Source organism: Manis javanica, chromosome 4 (assembly GCF_040802235.1).
Source record: "Manis javanica isolate MJ-LG chromosome 4, MJ_LKY, whole genome shotgun sequence".
In the NCBI taxonomy this organism is placed as follows: Eukaryota; Metazoa; Chordata; class Mammalia; order Pholidota; family Manidae; genus Manis; species Manis javanica.
Window position 1 is genome coordinate 119329281 of NC_133159.1, and position 24338 is coordinate 119353618.

Genomic DNA, 24338 nt, shown 5'->3' on the forward strand with positions numbered 1-24338 from the left:
TTGTATACATTAACCAGTACACGTGGTAGGCCAATCACACCTCAATAAAGTGGTTTGAAAGAACAAAGAAGCCAGAGTTCTTGGGTTTGAGCCTTAATTTATCAATGTTAGTGTCAGCTACTTTAAAGCTCTAAATTAAAATAAGCCTCAATTGAATTTGAAGCAAAAGACTTAAGTAAAAGAAGGAATCAAATATTTAAAACAGTAAATAATATCGGTGCAGATGTTGAAGAAAACAGAAGGTTGTTTGATATAAGCTAAAGCTACAGAAACACTGTCTTGTCCAAACCCTTTTCTATCTCAAGGACATAGTTTCTCCAAACAAATGACATGAGAATCCTATGCGAATGTGAGAAGGGAATGCCACCAGCATCCAAGTCACCCAGCCATCAGGGTTCTGCTTCCATCACGTCTACAGTGTGGCACATACCCCACGCTCGACAGACCGCCAACACACAACCCTGGCTAGAGCCCGGGCCCTGAGGGGTTGTAGCGCACAGTGGCCGTGGTGCTCCTGGAGCCCCTCGTGTGCTTCTCCAGGGGGCAGGCGCCCTCTCAACAATCTCATAGCCTTCCAAGGCATTTACAAAAAAATCCACCCCAAATATTTGTAGATTAGTTGGATTTTGGATTGGATCTTTTAAGATCTGAAAGATCAACCTGCCCTCAAAATATGTGTGTGTGTGTGTGTGTGTGTGTGTATGCATGCATGATGAGTTATTAAAATAAACCTTCCTGTCCACCCACAACACACAATAAAACAGAAAGTGCCCACAAGTTGGTAAAATATATTTTATTTGTTCATACAAAGAAATAGTATGAATTACCAGAATTTCATTTTCCTAGAAACATCTTTCTCTGTGTAAAATTAATCTGTGTTATACATAGCACAAAATACTTGATTTAATTTTTTTGTACATATTGGCTATTCTAACATCCATGTTATAGAAGGACACACTGCTAGAATTTGCACAGTATTTCAGATTGCTGGGCTGAAGGAAACTCAGGCATAAATTAATGTTACAAGAATGAAAAAAAAATCTAACCACACCTTTTGAGTTTTATTGACCATCCTTCTTGATAAACTGAAAAAACAAAATTACCCTGACTTCTCTGCCAGCACATTAGGTACATACTAAGCATTTCTAGGTTATTGGAACCTTCCATTTTCCTTTCTTAACAAAAATATCCTGGCAGGATCTGAAACAGTGTTTCTCTAAAGGTCTAAAATGGGTGTGTCACTCAAAATGACCTCCAGAGACAATCCCATGAGAAGACAATTTCTCCTCCTCCATCACCCAATTAAGTATTTATTATGCAGTCACTCTGCCTAAATACCTTCCCAGGTACCACCTTTCCACCCTAAGGTAACAAACATACTACTGTGCAAGCACCTCAGAGAATGCATGGAAAAGAGAGGAACAATAAAACCCTCCATTTTTTGTTGTTGTTAACCTTTCTGTTTGTTTTAAATGAGAAAGACAAAACTGAGAGGAATAAAGGACACCAAGGAATAGTAAGGCTTTTCCTGTAAACTGAAAGAAGACCCAAAACATGTGCCTGAGCAAACATTGCCAAACATGAAATGGTGGTTGCCTTTTAACAGCTAAAAAATGAAGTTGCTGGCCTTGCCATTTGCTAGAACAGGAAGAAACTCAAGGCTTGATTTCATGTGTTGCCTAACTTCTCCAGGAGAGAGAATGAGGTCTCTGGCTCTGTAAAAACTATAACAGGATGGCTTGTGACCTTGGGGCAGATGCTGTGTCCAGATCAGTCAGGAACTATAAGCTATCAGACTCCTGTGAAGATATAGATACACAGGAAGTTTGATTTATTTGTCTTCATAGAAAACTAGTCGGTCAGCACTAATTATCAACATCTGTTTGGATTCAAGGATTTGACCCACTTCAGTGTTCATGACTAAATGACCCTCCTTCTATCTGAAAGTTTCCTGTTTCAGTTTTAAGGCAGGGAATAAACAATCAAGACTGTCCAGCTTGGAAAGATGGCAGGGACCTGAAGGGGAGGGGAAAGTCCATACATGTTTTCCTACTGCTGTGTTGCAGGCCCTTCTCTGAGCTTTTCTACCATTCTCCATCGTGAGCCATGTCAGAGCATGAGAGCAGCCAGGAAGCGGACAGGGCAGGATTAGGTGGAGGACGTGGCTATTGACTTTCACTCTAAGCGATGTCATGCTGGAACTGGAAAGACGTGTTCTTGGTTTTATTTTCAATGAGGCTTCTGACTGGAAAAATGCATGACCAATGAGCATCCTTATGCAGATGTCTTTGACATCCAAGCAGCTAGTGGGGAGAACCACACTATAATTACAGTGTTTCCCCTAATGCATGTTCTACACTTCTTGGCAGAAGCAGTAACGAAGCTATGAAATGACTGTAACACCCAAGGAAGGCACAGAGCCCCTTGCTGCCTGTCCTCCTACACAGAAGCTGCACAGAACTTCCACAATGACAGTTTTGCTGCTAAGCATAAGCTAGCTACATCTGGGCTAAAACTTGTGGTCAAATACAAACCAGATTATCAACAAGACATCACTTAAAGACCAGTGACATCTCTGATCAGTTTCTACAGACAGATTATATTTTCCTTTCTCATACAAGTTTCCTTACTCTTATTGGGCAACTTATCCCATACAATATGCAATATACCAAAGTGCCTTTGTAAATATCACAACCCAACCACTTGGACAATATGTGTATCGTCCCATATATGCCTTGATGAAACTATAAATCAAATGAAAATTATTTTATGGTAGAAGCATTCTGGTTTAGAAAACTGAGGATAATGTGAATACATCATTCTGTGATACTGCTATGTGTTTACCCACCTGCCACTAGCCAGTCCTCATAAATGGTCCCCACCTGCTCTCTCAGTGGAGCTGTATGGGAAGCACACCCTTCATCAGCAGCAACCATGCCTTCTGCAAGGACCTGGCTCAAACAGGGAGCCACTTCACAAGCGCCAGGCTCAAGTTCTCATAAGCACTGTGGGGCCGGCTTTCCCAGCCCTGTTTTAGAAGAGCCACTCCTGGTTCTTGCTGTTTGGATGTTGGCCACAGACTGTGTTGTCAATCTGTGATGAGCTAGAAATCCCAAGGACAGGAGTTCCAGACATGAACAAAGGGGCCAGGAGTTCCCTTCTTCTGCCAGGCCCCCTGTCCTCGGGATGGGGGTGGGGTGGGGCGTGTCTTTGTCTTTTCCCCACATTGAGGTTGTCAGTCCACTGGGATGTGAGCAGCATGGCTGGCTCTGCACCTAGCAGCACCTTGGTAGAATCTGATAGGGTGGGATGCCCCCGACCCCTTTGGGTCTTGACACCCAGAACCCTTGGGTTTGCGCCAATGGTTCTGCTAGCCTAGGGGATTCTTTGGTGTGTCAAGGCAGAACTGCCTGCCTGGAGAACGGAGCGTGGTGCACTCGCATGCAGATTAGAAGAGACAGTCTGTATTTCTAAAGCAGCACCCGAGCATGTCACGTAGGCGACCTGGGAAAGAGGGGGCTGACATTTGCATACACTTCAAGCTGGTTAATGAACCAGAGGCTGGGGGCAGTAGAGGATGAGGAGCCATCCTTCAAAGTCAAAAGCTGAAGTAAATGGACCCTGGCGTGCAGATTCAAAAAGGCTGTGGATGTCTCTGCAAAGGCAGTGAATCCCCCGTGTGCTGAGCAGGCTGAGGGGGAAACCTAGCACTGTGGTTCGGCGTCTAGGTCCTCGGAAATGTCATCACATCAGCGAGGAAGCTGCCACAGGAGGTCTGGCCTTCCGAGTGCAGCACTGTTGAGGCGGCTCTGCGCTCCTAAGAGGTACACCGGCGGGAAGAGAAACGGAAGCTGGAATATGAGCCCCAACAACACCAGAGAGATGGAGATGGCAAGTGGATTCAGACCTCAATTGAAGGCTGCATACCCGTAACAACAAAAACTCAAGTTGTGCTTTTCTTCTTTTTTAAATATAATGCGTAGAAAAAAACAAAAACAAAAACGGAAGCACCATCAATTGTGAGGAAAAGAACAAAATATTAGAGTTAAACACTTTGGAATGTTAACCGATTACGAAGGTAACTCTCTAAAGAGCGTGGCTAGGCATCTTAGTGAATTAATTGCTCATGAATTAAAAATAAATTATTATAAAATAGATTTCTGTACATTTTACATACATATAATCTCTCTCAATATATAAGCCAAGTGGTTATTAACACAGCCCGGGCCGGTCAATCCCAGCCGAAGTCCTGCCCGGTCATCTGGTAGAACTTGAGGTTGAAGGGCCGGTAGAAGTCGCGCAGCCTGCGCACCACCTCGCCGTCAATGTCGGGGTGCGTCCTGCCCTTGGTCTTGCCCAGGCAGTGGGGCTTGCTGCTCCCCTCGGCCTTCTTCAGGCAGGGGAAGCCCTTGGTCTTGTTGAAGTAGAAGTGCTTGTCCGTGATGATCCTCTTGAGGCCCAGGAAGTCCTGCACGCGGCCCAGCTCGCCGGCCGGGTCGCGGATGAGCCGCTCGCCGCTCACGAAGAGCATCTGGCCGAGCGGGAAGTGGCGCAGCCAGTGCTCCAGGTGCTTGGCGTAGATGCCGATCTGGATGGCGCTCCAGGACGTGTCGATGAGGCCCGCGCTGCGGTTGCGGAACGTCAGGCTCTCGAAGGTGGGGATGTCGGGCCGCTTGGACAGCGTCTGCGTGTAGTCCGAGATGGCCCTTGTCACCGGGTCGCGCACCACCACGATGAGCTTGGTGTCCTTGGACATGGCCGAGATGCGCGCCGGTGCCTCCTGGGTGACGAAGTAGCTGGGCGTCTTCTCCATGGTGATCTGCCCGTCCAGGGTTCTGGGCATCAGCTCCCTGGGCAAAGCAAGCAGACCAAACGGGTCAGGAGGTGACGATGCCTCTTGGGCTGGGCGCGTCAAGGTCAACACTTCTAACCCCCACTCCCTCTTATACTGGGAACAGCTGTGGCAACATGAGAAAATGCAGCAGAATTTCAGGGCTGCAAGGTGTATTAACGTCCCACCCGAAGTCTGGAGGTCAGACACTATCTACAGGAAATGTGCCAGCACCTTCCAATAAGGTATAAACAGGGAGACACAAGTTTCCCTAAGATCCTCTGGTGGGTGTTACCTCTCCCTTATTTTTCAGAGTGTCCAGCTTTCAGAGGGCCCCAAACTTCTGGTGGAAGAACCCAAGGCCTTTGGCCTCTGGCTATGAGCCTGTTCTGCATAACAGCTCCTGGAGCTCCTGGAGATTTTGCTGTCCAAGTCCTCACCTGCCTGCCTGCCTTCTCGGGCTCACCAGGCTGAATTTCCTTCAGGAAATGTCCCTGTGCCCCAGTAGGCTGTGGTGGCTTCATCACAGGGACCGCTGAAAAATGCCGTTGCCGCAGAGGGCGGACCTGAAGGCCACTGAGCCCAGAGCAGCCCGAAAAACATCAGGTGAAACCACATGGAGTTTAAATACGCAAACTTGCTAAGAGGAATTCTCAAGGCACAACTCTAGAAGCTTCCAAAAGCACTTTAGGTTCCATTAAAAAATAAAGACATGTATGATATCTATTAAAGCACTAATTTAAACAAAAGTATGTAGACAAGACTGTTATAACCCACAGGAGATACGGGCCGTGATATCCAGATGGTCAAAAAGTCGTAATTAGCACTAAAAATAACATGAATCAATGATGTAAGACTGGTTCTGATTTGCTCCCTGAGTCTCAGCATCCTAACCTGTGAAATGGAAATAATTTCCACCTGCTTCACTGAGCTGTTAAGAGATATGCCAAAGCGGTTTGCCTGAACAGTCCAGGAAGGTGGGCTTAGAAGTCAGACTGCCTGGGTTCAAATCCCAGCTGTGTCACTTTGAACAGCCAGATAACTTTTCTGGGCTTCTTTTCCTCATCTGTAAAAATGAAAATGACAGTTCTTTCCTCACTGGAGTGTAATGAGGATTAAAACAATTAATGAGCATAACATGCCTTGAACATGCCTGACACATGGTATGTACTTGGCATATACTAGCTACTAATACTATCATAATATTACCATAATTCTAGTGCTCAATACAAGGATTATAGCACACAGTAGGACCAAAGTTGAGCATGTGTACCCACCAGTGTGCACACATCAAAGGAAAAGGAGATGTGTTAGCTAGGTAGACAGTAAGTTTAGGTCACAGATAGGCAATCTTCTATTAGCTATGGGAGAGAGATTTCTAGGTGTCTCTTACCCAGGCCCAGGGATTTTAAAAAAAGACAAATTTTAAAAAGAAAAATCATTTATCTCCTAGTAGGATCTGAACTTCCAGCTTCAAGCCATCCCTAATCTACTGAGACCACAACTCCTCTATTGAGCAATTTATAGAAACGATGATACAAACTTTCCATCACCCCAGCCAGAAAGGGCAACGCCCTAGAGAGGGCTGCCTCTTCCCAGCACATTAGAGGAAGGAGGCTCTTCCCTTAAGAAAGACTGCCTCACAACTCTGCAGCCATCCCTGGCTTAAACTAAAGCCAGATTGACCCACTTTGCCAATTAACCACTTAGATTAATGTAGCAGGGTCATCAGGCTAATGTGACTAAGTAGTAAAGACAGGCTAGCTCTCAATTTATTTTGCATTTTTCCCCAAAGCAGGTGAGTCCAATAAAGCCCACTTTATCTCCTTTTTTTCCCCTGTGTTAAGCCATCTGCAACCGGACAGCCTACACAAGTTTAATATTCAGGATCAAGGTGCTATACCACTGTGACTGAAGGAAATTCAGCCCCCAGAGGCCTTCAGGGCATGGCAGAGGGCCAGGCTTGGTGTCTGTCCTCAGAGTCCATCTGAGCTAGCACAGGCTTTGAAGTCAGCCTATTGATTTGACTCTCAGCATCCCCACTGCTCAAGGTGTGTGACCCTGGATAGGTCACTTAACCTGCCCATGCCTCAGTTCCCCCCAACTGAATCATGAGAAAAATGATGATGTGAAAAGGTTGTAAGGCTAACCTTGGTGACAATGCTGGTAGCTAGTTGGTGCCAATAAAATGTTATCAATTATCTTCTGTTGACAGCATCAGATCAGATGTAAGAAAGCAAGGCTCACACAGGGGACTGCCTGCTCCCTCAGCCCCATCCCACAGAGGAGCAATGGGGAGGGCTCGTCTCCTGTGAGATGCGGACGTGCAGGAAAGCCGGACTCTGCTCTCAGCCTGCCGGGGCTCCAGAACCATCTCTGATCCTTTGCTGCCTGCATTTCCTCAACGTCCTTAAAGAGGGGCCTGGCAGTAACTGAGCAACATGGCTGCATGGGCAATTGTGAATAAGAATCCACATAACAGGACTGGTCAAGAGGACCTGAGATACCCACTGCCTTCCATCCAAAGCCAAAACTTCCTTGGCCATAGGAAAAATTCCCTGAGCTTGACCACCTGCTGATCTCCCAGCTTTCCTGGGGTACCAGCTCCAGGGACCGCTCTCCCCAGGGTGGCCTAGAGTTTGGGCACAATCACTCAAGGGGCCTCAGGACTTTCTCTGCCTCTCACAATAACAACCAGAACCCCTGCTGTGACAGCACCTTCTCAGCTCTTGTCCACCATCAGCTCCTGGCTGCTCTCCCGACACCGAGAGGCTGACAGACGAGAAGCATGGCTGGCTCCTCCACCATAGTGGCAAATATCTCCTGAGCCCTCTCCACCGGCTCCAGGGGCACCCGATGGAGGGCAATGCATATCGAGCCGCAGTGAGTGTCCCCAGTGGGACCCCCCTGTGGAGCTGCCAGTGGGTGGGGTGGGGGGGAACACAGCACAGCTGAGAAATATGTGCAGAGTTCCTGGCCCCAAACCTTCCAGGCAGCTCCCGGACAAGTCTCCTTCCTCCCCTTCAGCTGCTCTTCTCCCCCGACCCCACTGCCACCACCACCACCCGGTCCTGGAGCAAAGCCCTGTCCATCTCTTCCTGGCCACCTTCCTCCTCCCCTCCCTTCATTGACTCCCTCTCCTGTCCTGACACTCAAGCCTCTTTGAGCACAGCAGTGGCTTGGAGAAAGGACAAGGACATGGCCGAGGGCAAGACCCCATCACATGGGCCCTGTGTGCCGTCCCAGCAGCCCCCACACCAGCCCAGTAGCCCCAGGCAGGACCCCTGAGCCAGCAGGGAGGTTGCAGGTTAATTGAGCTGCTCATTATGAAAGCCAGTTTCTCAAACTGATCGCCAGAGATACGCTTTGCAACTTGCAAAGTAGCTTTCACCCCTCCCAGCAAGCCTTTGAGGTAGGTACTGCAATCACCCATTTACTAATGAAACAGACCAATGAAAAGGGTGACTCGCCTTGGGGCGGGTCACCAGCCTGCAGATGGAATGGGGACTTAGAGCCAGCCCCTCTGAGGCTTTCCTTTCCCTCAACTGTCTCCCCTCAAGCTCCTCTAGTTGTTCTTAATATGACAGAGAGCACACAGAGCCAAGACCTGTGTGTTCTTCTCACTCACAGATCAGGGTCTTAGTAACAGATATTTCAGTGCTAGAATTAGATGACTGCGGTCATAATTGTTCAGCTGTGAGTCAGATCTCATAACAACAGACCTCTTGGGCTCACAAAAGTCAGTTAGCTGCATTATAGGGCCTCGAATAGTAGCGATCATGGCAACAGCATTTCCCCTCCAGCACCCCCTCTTTACCACGGGGGAGGAAGGGACACCTCTTTGACACCTGCCACACATCACCTGTGGGTGCTTGTAATCCAGTGGGGCCAGACAGCATTCCCAGCGCAAGTCTAAGGGAGACATGCTCACACGTAAGAGACAAGCCTGAGAGATCCTGACCGGTCAGATAGGGTGACAGAAAGCAGAAAAACCCTACTTCCTCAATAAGATCTGAGGGGCAAAGCAGGCTTGTCACGTCATCAAAGACTGGCAATGACCCAGTGATCTTCTAGGAACAACAGTGACCTCCAAAACCCAAACCAGGTGGGTTTGGAGGGAGTACCAACGGTTTGCAACTTGTTTGAGGATATGCTCTGGAAAGTGACGTGCCACCACTGTGGTGGCCAGTTTCAGCCCTGGTTGCATAGGAGGATCTCCCAGGTGCTTCAAACTGAATACCTGGGCTCCATCCCAACCAAGGGAACCATGGAAATCTGTTAGTTGATTCTAATGTGCAGCCAGCATTTGAAATCATTTTTCTGTGCTATCTATGAGCCTGTCACACACTTGTTTATTCTGCTGATATTCTGAGCACACTATGTGGGTATGAAGGGCCACATGGTAAAAAAAAAAAATAGAGAAAACAGTATTGTGAATGGAACTGAAAGCTGCTCAACTAATCCAAGACTTATTATTTGAGTCAAAGGCCTAGAGTGAAGTCCAGAGAACCTAGGGTCCCATTCCCTTGGTCAAAAGCAGACCGGGTTCCAGAGTGAAGCCTGTGCCCCAGTGGCCTACAGGTTGCAGAGAAGAAATAAAACAATCAATACAAATAAAACACAGGCTTAATGCAAAGAGAAGAAAAGTATGTTTCTTGCCACTAAACACATGTGTTTAGTGCACACCCATGTATGTGCACACCCGTGTATGTGCACACCCAGACTCACACACATACAACTTATCAAATACAAATCAGCTGCCAGTAAGACAAAAAGAGGCAGACAAAGGAACTGAAAGAAAGAAAGAAAAGGCCATTTCTACAGATGTGCATGATTCTTCTGTCATCATGAGTTAGATGATATCACTGTAAACAGAACAAAGGAAAATGAACAGGTGAGGAACTAGACTAGGGCTAGACTATCTGGCTTAATGCTTTTGCTAAAGTCCATGGATTAAAATGAAATACACTCTCTTTTGTTTAACAAAACTGCAACTAAAATGCATGAATGTCCAAAATGGCCACTGGGCCCTTTTTCTCTTTTCCAGTCTTGAGGTGCGGTGTTTAAGGAGAATGGCCAAAATCAGGTTTAAGGACTGAAAATCTCCATGGCCAGGACCCAGCACTAACCTTCATCTCCCCGAGCCTCCACCAGACTGGAGAAGTCAGCTGAGCAGGTGGCCAACGACCTGTCACAGGGCTTTGCCGAAGCCCAGTTTACTCAAGAGCCTCCCAACTCTCCATGGGACTCCGGCTACTAGAGAAAGGCTGTTATGGAAAAGCTTCAGGCCTAAACGTGTAGGACGTTCGAATGGCCCGGAGTTCTAACGAGGCCTGTAATTGGGATGTTCTCCGGCAGCAAACGTTGCCCTACTTTCCTTTTTCTGCTTCATCCTTATCTCAGGTGACACCCCTGCCCCCAGGTCCAACAACTGAATTTACTGCATGAACTGGCAAATTACACAATAAAAAGAAAAATTATTGAAATGGGTATAACCTGACTCACCAGAGCCACACTGATGCAAACCAGATGATGAGAGTGAATGACTTGCAGAGAGGCAACAGAGCTGCCGGCCGCAGGGGAGGTGGACAGCCTGTCTCCCTCTCTGACTAAGGAACCTGGGAAAGGCCGGCAGCATCCACCTTCCCCTTTCTTCCTCCCCACTGGGACAACACCATCCTTGCTGGGTTGGAGAAATACTCCACATTTTCTGAACTCCAACAAGAATGTTTTCCTCTTAAAAGTGTTGATTTTAATTTGTAGTCAGTAGTTGCTCTTGTGTGATTTTTGACGAATGCACAGCATTGTGGAACAACTACCACCACAGTCAAGACAGAATGTTCTGTTACCCCCAATTCTTTCCTGTGTGCCATCCCTTTCCAACAAAGATCTTAAAGCAGATAATTTCCACAGGAAAAGGCCTCTTACAAAGGACCACAGCCTGCCCAAATCCTTATTTTCACACCATTTTGAGGCAAATATTGATTGAAATGAGAAAATGGTCAATAGGAACTTAGAAATTTTGACATAACAGATATATTTACTGTAGCTTTAAAAAGAAAAAGGAGTGGCGAGGACATGTTTTCATGAAGGTCTGGCTCTATGGGTCTCCCACTTGCAGTTCTGCTCCTGAGGGCTGCAACTCTGGCCACATTGCACACTTTCTGGACCTCAGTTTCCTGGTCTATAAAATCATCACAGCTGAGGTGGGGGTGATGCCTGCCTGTTCTGATAAATTACTCTGATGATAATCCCAAGGCACAGGCCAGGAAACTGTAGGGGCCCATTATATTTAACTTTTCCACGAAGCCCAAGTCCAGCCTCTGAGAATTCAAAATGCACAACAAGAGAAATCTTTACAAACAATATAATTAAGATTTCTAGGACGGTTATGTCCCCGCTACCCACCAAAATAAAAAAGCACACTTTTTCCTAGCATCTGCACAGTTAGGAAATGAGGATGCCCCTCTAAAAGGGTAAAACAAATAGTGGGTCATTTTCTGAGTCCCTGATAAACCCACAAATAGCAGTAGCTAAACTCAAAAACACTGGGCTCCCCCAGGATTAGGGGAGAGGGAGACAGGGACAGGAGAAGCACAGAGGTTGTTCAGGGCCATTAAACTGCTCTGTATGATGCCATAATGACAGATACATGTCATCACACGTTTGTCTAAGCCCACAGAATATGTCACAACAGAATGAGTCCTAATGCAAACTATAGACTTTGGATGGCTATGATGTGTCTGGTCGGCTCATTATAATATCCGGACCACTCTGGTGGGGAATGTTGGTTGTGGCTGGGGCTGTGCACGGTGGTGGTTGTGGGTGTGTGGGACATCTCTACTTCCAGCTCAATTTCAATATGAAACTAAAAGTGGTCCAACTGATCAAATTTACTTGAAACAACAACATTGAGATCCCATCTCTCCTTGGTTTCTTTTCTAGGAACTATACTGTTTTGCCCTTGGGGAAGAATGGGTCTCACACCTCACACCCTTGGCCACCATGGACGCACCACCGTCACCTCCCTGGTTTCCTACATTTGTCTTCCTCTGAGGCTCCGAGCTGAGGGCTGGTCTGAGATGCAGGGAGCACAGCAGCCATCCTCATGCATGCTGGCTCCTTCATCACCAACCGTCCAGGACAAAAGAACAACACCTCCTTGGTAAACTGAGATTTATAAAATGTGGCATGTCTTCACGTAGGATGTGCAAGACAAGGGACTGAAATATCAGGCTTTCTGCTATGACAATATCTGCAAGAGTTTTATTTTTTGAAAGAATGCCCTGGGCTACTGGGATCTCTGCTTGCTCTACAGAATCCTTGCAGAACTAGGGCTGCCCAAGTCGCCTCTGCTCCCTAGGGCAGGAAGGGAGGTCCCAGGAACTGGTAAGTCACATGCTGGGGCCTTTATTTCAGGTGCAGCAATAGCTGGGCACCTCAATCTTCCCTTCCTAGGAGGTCAAGAAAACCCCCTGTTGGGCCAACCTGAAAGGCTGGAGGTGGAGAGGGGAAGGCAGCAACCTTCAGAGCTGCCAGACACATCCTGGAGGTCAAAGTCCAGAAAAGTGCTGGCAGGTTGTGGGGAGGGGGTGTAGCCCCCACCCCTAGTTTTGGTGAGCAAGAGGTACACCAAGCCAAAGTGTTAGCATTTTCAAAAGAAACCCAGGGGGAGAGAAAGAGTAGGCCCAATGGCCAATACACTCCTTATCACAGGCTCTGTAGTGGGAAGTGTAGCCAGATGGTGAACCCTAAATATCCACACCAACCGGCACCCCCCAATACTCACTGGTGTCTTCGCCCATGACCTTATAAATTACAGCGGATTTCTGGAGTCAAAAGACAAAAGCCAAAGGCCACTCTCTCCCCTTCCTTCTCCTCTAGAAAGATGAGAACCCAGGGCCTAGAAGGATCTTTACTTGAAAGCTTGGCTGGGGACAATGACTCCAGGGCTACCGGCTGCTTCTGAGAGTTGTAACTGGAACAGTAAATTGTAACTCTGGGAAGTTTCCATAAAGGGGCTTTCTTCCCGGGAGGGAGAGATGTGTATCAGCTCAGTCCCTCCTTATCTGGACCGGCTTCCTCCTCTAGGAAACCTCAAAGCCCAAGAGTTCCAAGCACCCCTTCAAAGAGTTCATCTCCATAAATAATTATCACCTTTTGAGGGAGATGTTTGCATATCAAAGAACTCCTTTGGGAGGGTTAAAAAAAATTTTTTTAATGAAATTGTAAATAATCTCAAAAGTCTCAGTTTTGAAACTGGATGGGGGGGCGGTTACCGGATGTGATGTCATTATTCATTATAAAGTTTACTGAGTCCTTTTTCTTTCCCTTTATTTTTTTAAGGTGATGGGTAGGAAAGAAGAAAAATCACAAAGGATGGCCTCCCCCAGGCCTCCTCCTCTTCAGCCCTCTCCTTTCTCTGCTCCAAGCACCCACCGCAAGGATTTGGCGCCCATTGTCCTAGAATTTCAATACTGCTCAGAAAATGAAAGGCCTTTGAATGCCATAAGGGGGTGGGGCGAAAAAGAGCATCTCACTCCTCTGGGTCAACTCAAGATTCCTTTCTTTTTGGCAGAATCTTCTGTTATAGACCCTGCTTCACAAAGGGCCAGAGTTCCTGTTCCTGGAAGGGGCTGACGGCTGGGGGGTGGAGGGAGGGATTCAATTAAAAGCTAATAGCCTTTTGTGTGCGAGCTCTCTGGGGCGTTGCTCCTGTTTATTGGACCTCACTGTGTGCTTGGACAAATCATGTGAAATCAGAGTAATCTGTGTCCTGTTTCCTGGAAAAAAGACTTTTTTTTTTCTTTTGATCATCAGAAAGAAAGAAAAAAAGTTTTCTGAGAAACAAACTTTTTAGAAAGTAAAATCGGCCCTGCTGTTGGGCAGAGTGAGTGGAGCAGAGAACCCAGAGAGAGGGTGTCCGACTGCGGAGAGGCCGAAGTTGCAGCGCCCGCGTCCTGCCTGCACAGCTTCTGCCCGCCTGGTGCGGTGTCGCCTATGATCAGAGCTGGCTTCCCCGCCTGGAACGGGCTCGTCCCTGGAGCCCCAGCTCCTCGTGGTCTCTCCACTGGCAGCAAAGGGCCAGCCCTCGGGCAGTTGCACTTGCTGGTAGTATGTCTCACATGCTCCCTTAAATCCTCTCCAGCCCCCGCTTCATCCCAAGAAAAGCCACCATCGTGTGCCCTTAGTAGCTCGTGCAAATGTTTGTAAACAGGCTTTTACCCAAGAGCTTCTGAGGCACTCAGCAATGCCACTCGACACAGTGGATGAAAATCACTACCCGACAGGGAAGCCCAGGAAGGAACAGAGCAAGGGGAGGGGGCCTGTGGACACTCTGAGAAAGCCCAGCGGGTCCTGGACACTTGGAACTCTGGGCTCTGGTGAAGCCTACAACCTTGGGCAGGCACTCAAAGCTTTGGGCTGTTTCCCTGTGTATAACAATTAAAGGATTGGTTACGAAAGGTAGTCTTTGGCTCTAAAATTCTGTCAGATGACCTTTCCCATCTCTGCCTCTCCCACCCCATCCCTATTTCACCTCCTTCTCCAGCCAGCAGCAAGTAGTTTGACACAAGTTGATGGGGGAAAAGTGGAACCTCTATAAATGTTTGACCAACTGCAGCTTAGGGGAATCAGTACAGATCAGCCCCAAGAGTGTAATTTCAGGTAGAGGTCAATGTCAAGTGTACCCTAAAACTATGCACCCATTTATTAGGTAGCTTGTTGCTGAGTGGAGAAAGAAAAGTGAGGTTAACATCAGGCTGCATAGCCTCAGGTAAGCTGCCTAACATCTCTGAGCTGTCTTTCATCTATAAAATGGGAATATTTGTCCTATTTACAAAAAAACATTTTTAAGAGTCAAATGTAGATGGTAGGTGAATCAGTTCTTGAGGCAGCAAAACCCTCCCTAAGGATGAGGGGGAATGAACCACACTCATGTCCCCTTTTTATCTCCTTTGGCATGTGGCTCCAGCTACCAGGGAAACACTGCTCAGGGAAAAGAAACCCCAAATTGGCTCTTCAATTCAAAACTCATGTAAAAACAAGTATCTGAAGGATGCTTGGTCCCCTGTAATTCTTCACTTGTGCTTGGAGAATCCCATGTTCGGACCCTGCTCCTTAGACCCCTGGCGGGATGCTGGAGACAAAGGAAAACTGAACTCCCCTTCACGGGTTTTGATCACTGAACTCATGTGATGATCCAAGCCAATGAGGAATGGGAAAGGTGGCTGTCTTAATAGAAACACCACCTGCTTGGAAGAATCCCTCCCTTCCTCTCTCCCTCCCTTTCTTTCATTCTAACATGGCAGAGAATGAGGTTTACAAGGAGCAAAACAGCCACATCAGGGGCAGGGGGCCATGCGAGGCTGATGAAAAGAAACAACCCAACTGGGGAAACCAGATCTGCACTGGGAGGATTTGATGCAATCAGTTACCTTCCTGCCTCCTGACTGGGGGGCCAGGAGGAGTTTGGGACCAGAGAAATCCCAGTCAGCTCTTAAGTCCAAGATAATGGCTCCATGCTGCTCTCTCCTTCCCTTCCAGTCCACAAACAGAGCACCACTTTATGGCTGTCAACTGAAAACAGTATAAAGTAAATTAGGTCAATAAAAATCCTGAGAGGTAAGTGAGTCAAGCTAAAATAAAGGGAAATGAATGCGAATAAACTTCCCTTATCACAGGCTTTAAATAGCTCAAGAACATTTAAGAGAAGAAAAGTACCTTTTACCCAGAGAGAGTGTGCAAGCGTGAAGAAACTGCTGTTTCTTATCTGGCCTTCCTCACTGTCACCTGCCCCTACTTCTGCCCAGGGGGTTTGACCTAGTGCTGGAAGCTGTCCAAAAGGCAGTTCAAGACAGCAAGTGCTACGGCAATGCCAGTGGAAACTATGAGGACCCCCCCCCACCCCAAAACCTGCCTTTGCCACCTTTACTGTGCAGTCTCAGCTTGGAAAATATGGATGCTTCGCAGAATCCATCAGCAGAAGAAAACTCCAACCTCTCCAAATTTTCAGTCACTCACTGTCACAGTCAGCCCTTTTTTATAAAACCTCAATAAATTGGTAACAGGTTACACTATACAGCCTCCAACTGGCCTGTGTATGTAGAGATGGAAAGGGTTGAAGGCTTAAGCTTTGCTTAGACATAAGCATGTATTATTTGAACACGTCCCATCATTATTTTTTATATTCCATGAGAACTGTTTAGTAGATGATGCTGCCTGACTGGCGAGTCTTCACATTTGCAGCAATTCTTCTGTGCTTCAGACTAAACACTCTGTCCCCCCCACCCCACAACTCCCACCAGGGAACAAAACTGTAAGCACCAGGCAGATCAAATAACTAAACGGTTAGTGAGAGCTGCTAAGCATTACCAGTGAGATTAGCCTTTTACCCTGCATTAGCCCAAGTGAAAAACTAGCCCCGTAACTGTTTTTAAGCTTAATGACTATTTCTAAGAACAAAATACTTGGTTGAATCTTGCTGCCCTCCATGTTTTTTGTTTTGTACTTGTTTGATGTTGAATTTTAAGGATTTTTACCTTCAACAGAAACACAAGAAAAGCAGCAAAACATCATGCAGGGGAAGCACTTGAAAACAATTTGCTGAATGAACACATAAATGAATGAATGGAAGGAAATGAGCTAGCCATGCTTAAAGCTAATGACTGGAGGTCACAGTGCAAATATGTAAAGAGAATTGGGGGCAACCTGGAATAATAAATTACCATTTGGGCCAGGTTTGAAAGTGGTGATGATCTCAATACGCTGACACCCAGACAAGTTAATTCCAGAGCAACATTTATGTATCATCGTATCCATTACATTAAGTGACACAATTACATTAAGAGGTCATACGCATAAAGAAGGCCTTGAACTTGGATGCTAACCTAAAGCAAAGAACAAATGTGGCATAAGATCAACGCTCTTTATTTCACCTTTGGGACAGAAGCACGCCGTGAGGATATTTCACTAGCAAACTTTGGATGCCCCACCTCTGGAGGCCGGTAATAAACCTTCTTCTCTATTCAAACTAACAAGCAGTTGCAGTTCATAACAATCTGAAAAATGACTCTCCTTAGCCACTTTATATTAACGGTTATTTTACTTATAATTTAGTTTCAATTATTATTAAAATGCATTTGCATTCCCAGGCATCCATCAAATGATGACAGATCGAGATACCCCAAATGTCTCTCTCCTAAGCAGCAAGAAAAAAGCAGACTAGAAATGTAAATGTAATATTTATCATGCACGATTAAGGAGTCAGAGATATGGTACAAATGTATCATTTATGGGTATGATTCTTGCCCTCCAGCCATTTCCTGTGTATATGGAGAGAAATTCCAAATGCAGGAAGTTTACTGATAGATACTGTATACTTGATTCAAAGTGAGAACTGTGGAAAAGAAGCCCTAAGAAGCTGAGTCCTCTGAGATTTACTGCAGCTTCCTCGAGCTGTTCTCAAGGACAAAAGGTATCCAGTTTAGGAGCATAAGACGGTGAGCCCTTTAGCCCGAACTGAACATTTGTTTTGAGGACTGGTGAGAAATAAGTTGCAAAGATTGGAAAATGGGCTAGGGTTGCCCCCATCCACCCTGCCCAGCCCTCCACCATCTCCCCAGACATCTTTCCAAAAGTCAAATCTAGAAAACTTCCCGGCCTTTCACAGTGTTGAGCATGACATCCAAACTTCCTGATAGGGCACACGGCCCTTCTCCAAGTACATTCTATGTACCCCCATCCCCTTTCTCATCACTCCACCCAGCTCGGGTTCATGAAGTTTCTGGCTGCCCAAGGACTTGCCTCCTCCTGAAACATTCTTTGCAGCCCTCTTCCTTCTAATAATAAATGTCTTGTGACACATCCTTTCCCCAGTCTGGGTTAGCAATCCCTGTTCCCTTCTCATGACCACCACCCTCACAGAGCCTCCCTGCAAATACACACATACACATGCATGTGCAATGGTGCCCCCTCCCCCACTTACACACACACTGAGTTAGCATCCCATTCATCTATCTGTTTGGGGGAGTTTAAGGACTGGACTGTGTCTTATTTGCACTGTGGCAAAAAGAGACGGCTCTACAATGAATGAAGAGTAAATGAATAAATGAACACATGCTAGACAGAATTTGGGTTTGATCTCAGAGGCAATGAGAAGCCACATCAAATGTAGGAGGTGAGTGGCAGGAGGACGTATTAGGAGTGTGGGAGACAGTGCTTCCCAGCACATATACCAAACAGATTTGGGCTTTTAGCTGAATAACTCCATGAGCCTCCAGAAGACTGATGTAAGGACATGTAAAGAAATCTGGAATAAGCAAAATAGATTACTGAATGTCTCCAATGGAAAACTGCATTGTGTGGAGCACACCCTTCTGGTTACTTGACCATAGCTTTTATTGCCTTTGGGATATTTTGCAATTCTGTAAACGACAGATAACAACATAGCAATGAAATACAATTCTTGAGCATAAGCCTGTGGATACATGCTTGCTGGTGGGGGTTCTGTAGAGTTCCTTCTCCACCACCCACCCATGCAAAGAGTCAGTTTCCTGCCAATTTTAAATTCATCTCAACATTTCTTTATTCCAAGTAAATGTATGTTCTTTTGACTTCCCCCTTAAGCCTTAGTGGTAACATCTGCCTGGCTCTCTCATTAACAATGAGCAAAATAATATCCTAAAACATGATCACGGAGGAATTCTAATCCTTAACATTGTATCTGGATGAGAGTTATGACTTTAATTTTTGTTTTCAGAACATTATCCTTTACCAAAAAGTCTGGATTATAAGTGTGTTTCCTAAGCCCATGCCAGTGGCCGTGACCTCAGATCGTCCCCTTATCCAAGCCCCATCTCAGTACCTGGAACAGCCACACTTTCTTTTGGGCAAACAGCTTGTTTTTTTGTGACCTGTGTAGCTGAGGTTTGCCTTTCTGTGATGGCTGCCAGGAAGCTGAGGATTGGTCCACACTTGTTTGGGAGACACGTCTTAGTCTGGCTCCTGGCTCCATTTTACGACCTCCTTATCAATTCTCTTCATCCACTGTCACGTTTTATGTATTTGGGGCCCTATAGGTATCATTAAACAAGCACTTTAAGCATGTTTCCAAAAAGGAAGATACAAAATAAGTGAAATGCTGTAGATCCCAATGGGAAGGGGCAGTGGGAATGAAAAAGAGCAGCTAATTTTAAAACATATGGAAGGAAGGAAGAAAAGCCTGCACCAGGTTAGAGAAAAGAGGCAGCATCAAGGGTCACCCTCAGTTTTAAGCAAGTTGGATGGAGGGCATGGCACTTGTGTCCTGAATTCACAGAGGGGAGCTCTTGCTCCCCACACAGCTTTCCGAGTGGGAGTCAGCAGCAGAATTTCGGTGCTTATAAGACATGTTCTAGACAAGTGAGGATTTAGGCTTTTGTGCCCAGGTGTAAAAAACAGAAACTGAGAGAATGCAAGTATCACCCTAGATTCTAGGCAAAAAAGTTTTCCTGGATTCAGAAAAGGTAGGGTTGGAGTCTCTAGGAGGCCAGCTAGAGGCAGGGTGCCCAGGATAAAGGCTGCCTCTCTCTCTCAAACTCTCAGCAGTGTGCTCCATTCGCTGACAAAACCAGATAAAGACCTTTAAGCTGCTACTTTCCCAAATGAATCCACTTCCAAATCCCAGGCCTGGGAGCACACAGAACTAAGCCGATGAGCAAACACAAGCTAAAGGAGAGAACAAGAGCAGAGCTCTCTGCTGCCCCGTTAGCACGTTTGGAAATTAGTCTAGCTCAAACCCCCTCCAAGCAGTTTTTCTGGGCTTGCTAAATGCACATTGATTAACCTGTCACTTGGGGGCAAGGCAGGCTTCCCAGGTAGCAAACTGAGGAAAGGGATCAATAGTCTGTTTGAAGATGCTCTGAAGCTGTGGCCCCAGCCATCTGTGTAAGGTGTCTCCAGGATTTTGGAATTCCAAGAGATTTCTTTACAATACAAATATGGTGTCTGTCCAAGGAAAGATGCCTCCCTAGGTCCCCTGTTCCTCTTAAAGTTTCTCCTCTTATTCATAATAGAAATGTGGCTTGTTAAATGCCACAACAGAACGTCACCCTTGCTGATGCAAAATGCCAGCCTCATAGAGCAGAGTCCCAGGAACAGGGTTCTTCCAGTTTTAGGGGCTGCACAGACATGACGCATACATACACAGACCTTGGGACTCAGCTTCAGGAGGTCCCCAGACTCGACTCCTAGGGCCATCCATGAGCCCAGGTTAAGAGCCCTGACAGTGATCTGCCAGCCACCAGTCAGCTGCTCTGCCATCAGAATCTTGGCTGAGATGGTTTGTCAGGAGGTCGGCGCCCAGAGCAGAGCGGACATGAATTCTCCTGGGATGGAGTCCAGATCACATTCAGGCCCCATGAGCTGCTTCACCTGAATTACCTGAAATCGGGCCCTGCCTCTGTATTTTAGTAAACTTTGAAATGATGAGCTTGCATAATAATAGGTCCATATGTGGTCTCTGGTGAGGCCGCAAGGACACTACTCACTGTAATACGCAAAGTGCACGGCACAGAGAAATAAGTCCGCTGCTGGTGAGGAGTATATGGGCTCTCTTTTCATCAGAAGATGGTTCCCTCTCTTTGTTGGCCACTATGAGATCAGCTATAAGATCTGCCCAGCACTTTGTCCACAGGAAAGGACTGGTCTCCTGGGCCCCTGTACCAACTTTCTCAAGGGGTGTTTGCTCCATTTTAGAGACGGGGAGAGTAAGGCTGAGGGAGGTGAGATGCCCCCCCCCCACACCAATCAGTACTGGGCAAAGGCAAAGCAGGGGTTTGGGCTTCAGAATGTCCATTGCAGGCACCCATGTTCATCCCAGTTCTCAACGTTTCCCAAGAGCCCCCAAGATTAAAGTGTTCAATTACAGCAACCATCTTCCCAGACCTGTCTGGCCCATCTACTTTCACCCACCCCTTTTCTACAGAGGTTTCCATCTTCCCTTCCTCTCTGAAAACAAAAAAATAAAATAAAAAGATTTGGTTTAAAGTTAATTTTTGGAACTTTATTGGGGATAAATTAAAATAAATTTATATGATATAAATATATAAATATATATACATGTGTACATAAATATAAATACACAGAGAGAGAGAGGGGAAAGATTTAGAAAATGGGTGCCAAATATCTTACTGGTTCCCTATTCTTCTGTTCTATGGCTCCATTTTAGGAGTTCATTTGCACTCAGTCCTACTCCAACAATCAGAGAAATGAAAGCAAGCAAATTCACCTTCCCCAAACACAGCTCTAACTCTGAGTCACTATTCCTAGGCTGTACTGTCCACTTCAACCCTGATCTTTCCAACAGTGTCAGTGTGCTGCAAGAAAATGCTTGCCCCAAATCCTCGGACCAATACTATACACCAGTGTTGCTCAATGCACACGCCTCAAGGCTCTGCTAGTGGTACACATGGGCTGGAGTGCAGGAAAGATCGTGCATTGTTCACAGAGTGTTCTATAGGTCTTACAGACAGATGAGCTGGCCTGAGGCTGTCCCCTCTGCTCTCCTTCTTCCCTTTGAATAAACTAGGTGTGTAAGAGGGAAAGTGAGCTGGTTCTAAGTGTGCAGAGACCCAAAGTCACAGTTCAATCCATCTGTAGCAGCGGGGAGATACATGAAGCTGTGGCAGGCTGAACAAGCTTCTCAAACCAAGAAACAAACAGGCTGATAAATCAGTGCAGCAAAGCCACTGAGCTGAGCCCCAAGGATCAATCCTATAGGCTGTCTTCTCTTCTAGCTCATTAACTATTTGAGATTGCCATCATATGGGGAGTAGCCTCTCAGCTGGAAATTAAATTAGCCCGGCCATCAACCAGGAATGTGGGGTGGAAAGTATCTGATGAGCCATCCTGGGGAAAATCTCCACCACCAAACGCCCTTGAGCTGCACCCTCCTGTCCTCCAAGCAGCCCCCTCTTTGTGAATTCTCTCCTGAACAATAAGAAAAAACACGACAGCAAAAGGAACAAGACTTTCTTACTTTGGTTTTCAGATAAAAGCCCAGTAAATGGGGGCTACTCCTGGTAAAATAACAGAAGGGGTGGCTTCCTGAGACTATTTCGGAAAAAACAGAGAAAGAAATGTTCAGATTGGAAAGACAGAAAGGGAAGGGAGTGGAGGTGAAGAGGGGCGCTGGGGGAAATAAACACACATGCACGCCTCCCCCAACCCACCGCCCATGGCTGCAAATGGTCTGTGTGCAGGTATAAGCACCAGGAGGAAGAGCAGCAGGCACTAATTGCACATTCAGAACAAGTGTGTGCTTGCAAATCCACCTCTTAATTACCAGACTTGGTATCTTGGTACTGGCATCCCGGCTCCCTGGCTCAGCTCCTAAGAATGCTGGAACGGAGCAGCCGTGGATCTCTTCCCGCTGTAGGTCTGAGGAGCTAAGAAGTGGAATTCCTGATCACACAGATCTCAGCTTTCCCCTACTGAAAGTCTCCATCCAGGCAAGCAAAGGGCCACCAGACTGGAGGATGGGGTCCCAGAACACATCCTAAGAGCATCTCCAGCACTTGCCTTTTACTCTGGGTGGCGTCTTCTCTGGTCACCAGCAAAGCAATTCCTGATTCACACTATGCCACAGCATCTCATACATACCACTTCCAAGTTGGCATACTTGAGAGACAAAAAAGAAAGAAAGAAGGAAGAGAGAGAGAGAGAGAGAGAGAGAGAGAGAGAGAGAGAGAGAGAGAGAGAGAGAGAGAGAGCGCTAGCACAGGATAAACTGTACTTGTTGCCTTTTGAAGTCCTGATTGCTGGCTCACTTCCAAAAGGCATCAGTCCCCTAATGCTGCCCTCCACAGCCCACGTTTCTCCTTTGCTGATGCTGTCCTGCATTCACCACACTTTTTCATGTAAACCTTCTTGCTCTTTCACATTTATTCCTTTTGCCAAGGAGACCCCCTTTCCCATGAACTCCTACTCATCTGTCAAAACCTTGATCAGGTGTCACCTCCTCTCTGAAGCCTTCCCAGTGAAGATCCTCCCTCAACTAGATAGAGTTAATCACATCTTCCTTGGCAACATATTTATGCCTTGAACATCCCTCTCTTTTAAAGGGTCTCATGTTCTACTGTATTTAGCCATTCCACCCTCTGCCTTCACTCTCTACTCAATCGCCACAAAGTGTTCAGCATTTTTCTAAAAAGTAGGTCAGGCTCTGTTCCTCCCTTTTATAGAGCCCCCAACTAAGAATACACTAAGAACATAAAGAGCCCCCCTCCATGCCCCCTCCCTTTGATTTCTGCATTCTGATCACGGTGTCTTCTCATGGAAACACACTGGAACCTCAGATAGCCCTTCTCTCCATTCAGGCCTCCATCAACATCACCTCTTGGAAAGACTTCTGCCTGAAATAGCCCTTTATTCCCAGCCCCCAGCCCCCATGGCCCTCCATTCCCTCTGTTTTATTTCTTTTCATGGCTCTTGCCACAGGGGGTACCGTATTTTTCTTAGTTTACTTGTGGTTTATTTACTTCTCCCTCCCCAGTAGAATGTAAGCTACAGAAAGGCAGGATCAGTGCTCATAAAATAGGCACTCAATAATATTCACAAAATGAATAATTCTTTGCATCCCAGAGCCTGGCACAGAACAAATGTTCAATAAATTAATAAAATCAATATGCAGTCATAAGGAACAAAACTGACAGCAGCAGATATTCAAAAACAGGGACACCAAAAGGCTGAGTGAAATCAATTGGATCTCTCCCCAGTTCTCTGTCCCCATTGCTGCTTTCCAATGGATGTAATCCCCAGTGGTGTCCTGAATGCTGGGTGGTCCTCTCAATACCCTGCACTGAGCAGAGAGACAAAGGATTTTACAATGAAGACAAAACAGCACCAAATCCAAATTAGAACGAAATTGACAAGCCACCAGCAGTTGGACATTTCTTTATGGAGCTCACCTGTTAAACACGAGTGGGGCTGACATTTAGCCCCTAAGCCCACAGCTGAACTTGAATGGTGGATCACTTGGGGGTGTGTTTACCTGCAGCCCCAGTCCATGGCTGTCTGCCAGTGCTAGGTCGACACCTCGAGTTTCAGAGACTTACGATCCACTTGCCACATCTGGGAACTGAGCAACCACAGTCGACATACACCAGTACCCATGCCTTTGTACTCCCCTCACACCAACCTCACATCCCCAAAAGACGCCATCTGGGTGAGATGAGGTGGCTTTGATCGAAGTCCTCAGAATGAATGAAAGCTTAAATCTCAAGGAAGCTGGCACATGTGCTCCCTGACAAATGCTCTTTTTACAGAACACAAAAGAGCCATAAGCCTGTTCTGTACTTCTGTCTCCAGCTGGGGCTAGAAGAAAACACCATCCTAAAAATAACTGTGAATGAATGATCCAGAGGACACAGATGACAAGGACACAGGGCCCGTGCATGGCATCCCCGCTCACTTTGGCAGCCCCTTAACCAGGAGCCCCTGGTTCTGCTCTCCTGAGCCCACCTCTCCA

At 46.6% G+C, this 24338-nt stretch overlaps 1 protein-coding gene across 1 annotated transcript in view; it reads right to left on the reverse strand.

The window, feature by feature from the left end:
- Window positions 1–774: 774 nt before the first annotated feature.
- Window positions 775–24338, reverse strand: part of HS3ST3B1 (heparan sulfate-glucosamine 3-sulfotransferase 3B1) — a 39398-nt gene continuing 15834 nt past the window's right edge. Inside the window, exon 2 of the mRNA XM_037001389.2 lies at window positions 775–4850. Within this exon, the coding sequence (XP_036857284.2) occupies window positions 4232–4850 (619 nt within the window). The 3' untranslated portion in view covers window positions 775–4231. The remainder of the gene's footprint in view (window positions 4851–24338) is intronic.